The 5,342-nt window shown below is 41.1% G+C and overlaps 1 protein-coding gene across 1 annotated transcript; it reads right to left on the reverse strand.

The window, feature by feature from the left end:
* Positions 1-1,057: 1,057 nt before the first annotated feature.
* Positions 1,058-1,993, reverse strand: LOC142312601 (olfactory receptor 1G1-like). The gene has a single exon (XM_075351593.1). It carries the CDS (start codon positions 1,991-1,993, stop codon positions 1,058-1,060), a length of 936 nt encoding a protein of 311 aa, XP_075207708.1.
* Between the last annotated feature and the right edge of the window lie 3,349 nt (positions 1,994-5,342).

Raw genomic sequence — 5,342 nt, forward strand, 5'->3', positions numbered from 1 at the left:
TGGAATCGTTACCGCCCGCCCGCCCTAATTGTGGATTCGACATCGATGAAGAAAAGAAGGAAGATCGTATTTGTCGCAGCGGCGGAAAGGAGGGGGGTGTCTGAAGGTGGGGGTTTGCACAGAGGAGAGGACGGAACCCAGTGCCGGAGCGGGTTACCTCTAGCGGTGCAATTGTTTGGTAAACGGGTCCTTGCTGGGTTGAGTCTCAGCGGGACATAGTGGGGGCAACATCTGGCTTGGGCTCTCGAGTCGGTGTGTTGCGGCTGAGGGTCAGGAGACGGGCTGATGTTGCAAAGAACATTTTGGTTAACCTTCAGGTACCCCCCCTTCCTTTTCGGGTTCTTCAATGAAGAGTTGTATTGTTACATGGCTGATGTTTATGTTATGAATAAATGGGGCTGCTGTGGCCTTTATATTCCAACGTCACACAGTGTTTGTGTTTATTTTAGATAAGAACCCTAGGGGGTAGGGGGTCGTTGGGGGAAGGTCAAAGGCCTTCAGTCAGACATTCCGGAGTCAAGCATCCTGAGAATGAATAAAGAACAGTATCTAACCATCCTCCAAGAGAAACTTCTTTCAACCATTGAGAAAAATTGAACAATGCTTTCTCCATCATGATGGAGACCATGTCTCAAGGCAAAAGTGAAAACTAAATGGCTTGCTGAACATAGTATTAAAAGTTTGTGTCCATGGTCAGCAATCGCACAGATCTCATCTCTATTGAGAACCTGGGGTCAATATTCAAAAAGTGAGGGGACAACACAAAAATCCTGATAAACTCCAAGCCCTCTGATTAGGTTGGAATGGTTGATCATCAGTTTGGATTTGGCCCAGAAGTTGATTCCCAGCTGCCAGGGAGGAAAGGCAGAAGTCTTGAAAAATAAGGTTTAAAATTGGAAATATTGAGTCTTTATATAAACTTGATGCATTTCTCAATAAACATTTAAAAACTTCAGAAATGCTGATGATTGTAGTTCCATAATTATAGAAATATCTGACTAGCAGATTGGAAAACCAAAGCAACAAACTGCGCTCCACTAATTTTGCGCTGCTATTTTTATTTCAATACCTTTAATTTTCCTTTTACAAGTTTTATAAATCCAGATTTGACATCTTTGTTTCGGAAACTGTACAAAACTGGATTCAGTATTGGAATCATGACAGTATTAAGAAATGTTGCATTTTTACTTCTCTGAGAGGGATCATCAGATTGAGGTAGGATATAGACGAAGACGAGGGTCAGTTGAAGCATTAGGATGGCCATGAGGTGGGAAGAACACGTAGAGAAAGCTTTTCGCTTGGCAAATGCTGTCTGTATCTTCAGTATTGAAAGGAGTATGGAAATATATGAAAATAATATACAACCCAAGCAAACGAAAATAAAAATTGCCCCTTCAATTAACACAATGGTCTCCACATGAGAGGGATCTACACAGGAGATTGTTAGTAAAGGCATGACATCACAAAAGAAGTGATCAATATCTTTTCTAGAGCAGAACGGTAAAACAGAAATTGCAATAATGACCGGTGAAGGGTCTAAAATGATACAAAGGAAACTGAGAGCGACTAGTAGAACACAGACTTTCTTGTTCAAGAGGAGACTGTAACGAAGTGGATTGCAGATGGCCACATAGCGGTCATAGGACATCACTGTCAACAAAAGATATTCCAAGCTCTGGAAGGAAATGTAAAGATACAGTTGAGTCAAGCATTGCGAATACGATATGTATTTCAGGCCCAAAAAAGTCAGGAGGAATCGGGGAAGGACAACGGTGGTCATGCAAATATCCGCAAAAGACAAGTTACACAGAAAGAAATACATAGGAGTGTGAAGATGTGGATCCAAAAATATAATCACAATAAGCAATATGTTCTCAGTGAGGGTGAATAAGTATAAAAACAGGAAAGCCAGAAATAGCGGAACTTGTAGATATGGATATTCAGAAAATCCCAACAGTATAAATCCATCTTCTGTATTATTTATCAATATCATCCTAAGTTAACATAAAAATAAAAAGATATTACCAATATTAGAAAGTTTAGATGCAACCATAAAGATATTAATTATTTATCAAGTCTCCATATAGCACATTCTTAAGTGTAGAGGATTTCCAGACAATGCTGAACTTACAATAGGATTGCGCAGGTATTAATTAAGATTCTAAAATAATGTAGACAATGGTGGCCAAATGATGACAGAGAGGATCATGTATCCATAAGATGCTTTTCTTGTGGCCTTTGTCCCTCTTTCCCATCAGGTCATCTGCAGAGACAAATCTAATTTTTCCTACTCCTGGAGCAAAAATTTAGCTTGGCGCCTCCTCTTAAACAAGGCTTCAGTCGTCTGAACAGTCATCTTGGGACTGCTCAACTGTGAATTGCACACACAGTAACGTGGCAACGAGCTGCATTTTCTCAATGTTCAGTGAAATACTACAGTCCATGCTTCATTAAGGTGAAGCAGAAGGAAAGCTAGTCAATGCGTAACTGTAAGTGTAAGGAGGGGGTCAGTGTACCAAGAATGCAAAGAATTTCCCCCCCTGAGGACCCCGACCAAGATGTTTTAGTAGATTTTAGGCTGGTATTTTATATGACATTATTGTAAGTGTGGCTGGTGCATCTAGTGGCCGAATGAGCACACTGTCATATGTAACGCTGAATGTGTGTTTGTATGCCTTAATGTGCAATGTATCGTGTATCTTTTATATTGAAATACTACATTGTGTGAAGAGTATAGACAAAGACGTAGAAGAGTTATACAAGTTCTGGTAGATAACAGTGCTTGTGGGGAGCAGTATAGCCGGGTAGCTTGGTGGATCTTAAACAGCATGTACACCATGGGTTTAGAAAAGGTTTAGCCCCTGGGAGGAGCTTGTGGGATGAGGAAAATGTTCAGGAAGTGAGAACATAGCTTCCTGAGAAGCAGGGTGGTTGTGGTGTCAGGGGTGGACCGGTCTTCCTCCTTCCCACTCTCTGCTATGTGATCACTTGGGCATAGAAATTCTATCAAGTTTCCTATTAATTAAAGATGAGCGAATACATTTTCAGAAATCCACATTTACCAAACTGCACTTTTTTTTCAATTTGTTTCTGCACAAATTCAGCAACATTTCTCTGTGCCGTAAAAAATCCTATTATTCACTTAACCGCTCATCTCTGTGGCACCTCCAAACTCACCGTCACCGGAACTGTCCTCGACGCATCATCTGATTGCTGCGTATAACTCTTAGCTGGGTCTTCAGGCTTTAATGAGGTAGGAAAGGGTTCTGGACCTCCATGTGCAAGGTCACATTTTGAGCATAGCCATCTCAGGCCATATCAAAGCCAGAACCCCAGCCCAGCATAAGAGGCCAAGGGACTTTACTGCAATATGTTGTGATCTGAGAAATATACATTCCATAAGGAAAATACAATAAGATAAACCTGGTGGACAGGCCAGCTCAGGTTTTCAGCAGCTCAAAATACATGGAAAAAAGGAGAACCAGAGCAAAAAGCTGAATCAAAAATTACAAAGTTTTTTATTTTTATATTCAAGGTGCACAGTGCAATACATGAAACATTGATGTTCAATAAAAAGAGGGGGTGAGGAGCATAAGTACAAGACAGATCAACATTAGCCGGGTGTGGACTAACAGGCAAAAAAATGTTCAAATATGGAGAAACCCCTGGTTGCCTACAATGAATGAAGAGGATCAATATGCTACATGAGAGCACTTGAGTACGGTTAACCTGGGGGAGTGGAAATACAGAGGACCAAACCTGTTGGTGGTCACATGTGGTTTGGCAAAGGAATGATTGGCAGTCAGGAGACAACCCAATGTGAGGGAAGTTAAATCACACATAAATAGCACAATAGCAAACAAATAGCCTGTCCACCAGGTTTATCTTATTGTATTTTCCTTATGGAATGTATATTTCTCATATTTGTTTCTGTGTTCTTCACAGCTCCTTCCATTATGGATTTCAGAGCCCGTGACTCCGTGTGGCTCACACATGTTAATAATGTCCTCAAAGAGGATGGGTGCGGACTACCTGAGAGCGTTTCCACTAGTGATGCACGTGATGCTACCTTTAAATTCAAGGTTTTACTTAAAAAACGCATCCGCACTTTACTTAATCGTGCTTTTTTGGATAAATACATTCAGAGAGGGTTGGTACCACGTGGCCTACGCGTCCAGATTTTTCCCTCATTCGACATAGAGGATCCAAACTTCAAGACGAAGTGGGAAGAATTTGCACATAATTGTTCTACTGGATTCCTGACCCTCCTGCGTGACCACAACAGTTCCACTCTTTTGGAGATTGAGACCGAGATGGAGAGCCTCCTTTCCATTATCAAGTCTAAATCATCAGAGGATGCGCTGCAGAAATTTAATGAGGAGATGGATCTTGAATCCCAAAAATGTGAAAGAGAGGTGGTTGAGTATAAATCTAAAAAATTCCAAAGAGATCTGGCTGATAAAGCTAACAATCGAGTCTACAGGTGGAGGGCTGGCGCCGCGAGAGCACGTTCACAATCTCGCACAGGTTTCAAAACACGTTCCAGATCGGCCTCTTTGAGATCAGGCAGCTCCATGGATGATGGTCGATCTGTGACTTCTGAGAGTTCTTATCTTAATGAAGATTCTATTGGTATTACTACCAGGAGTGGCCCGAAAAAATCTGGACCCCCTAAACCTGGTTTTGGTAAACCTCAGGATGGAAAAAATAAAAATAAACTTCAGGTAATTAATTTATCAAACCATCTTCTCTCGGAGACACAGATCGAGGTCTTATCTCTGGGTCTGTCTTTTTCTCCTACCAATAATTTTCATTATTTTACAGCTTTGAAAGATTTGTATCTTTTTTCAAGAAAACTTATTTTGAAGAAGCTCCATAATAAAAAATCTGGTGGTTTGGATACCATGAGTGACCTTGAACAAGAAGCTCTTGCGGCGCTAGAAGACCTACTTGCAGAACAAATTAATGATCCAGGTACGTCTCCTACTTTTCTCCATCCCAGGTCATCAAGGTTCCCCCCTTTGTCAGTCTGCCCTGCTATAGAGATCTTTACCAAGCTTGTCATGGAAGACTTCAAGAAAATCTCGACACGACGTTTTTCAGACAACCTTACAATGAAACAGAGACAGGCTCTGACTGAATTACAACAACTCGATGATGTTATTTTCAAGGCGGCTGACAAAGGGGGCAACATTGTGATCTGGCCCACTGTTCAATATGAGAGGGAAGTATTTAAACAACTAAGAGATAAGGACACGTACCAAAAATTGGATTATAACCCCACCACCTCTTTTTCCCTCAAATTACAAAAAATTCTCCTTAGAGCCCATGATTTGGGCATT

The sequence above is a fragment of the Anomaloglossus baeobatrachus genome, chromosome 5, assembly GCF_048569485.1.
Source record: "Anomaloglossus baeobatrachus isolate aAnoBae1 chromosome 5, aAnoBae1.hap1, whole genome shotgun sequence".
Lineage (NCBI taxonomy): Eukaryota > Metazoa > Chordata > Amphibia > Anura > Aromobatidae > Anomaloglossus > Anomaloglossus baeobatrachus.

Coding starts and splice junctions, on each gene's coding strand:
- LOC142312601 (XM_075351593.1), bottom strand. CDS start 1,993: ATGATATTGATAAATAATACAGAAGATGGATTTATACTGTTGGGATTT.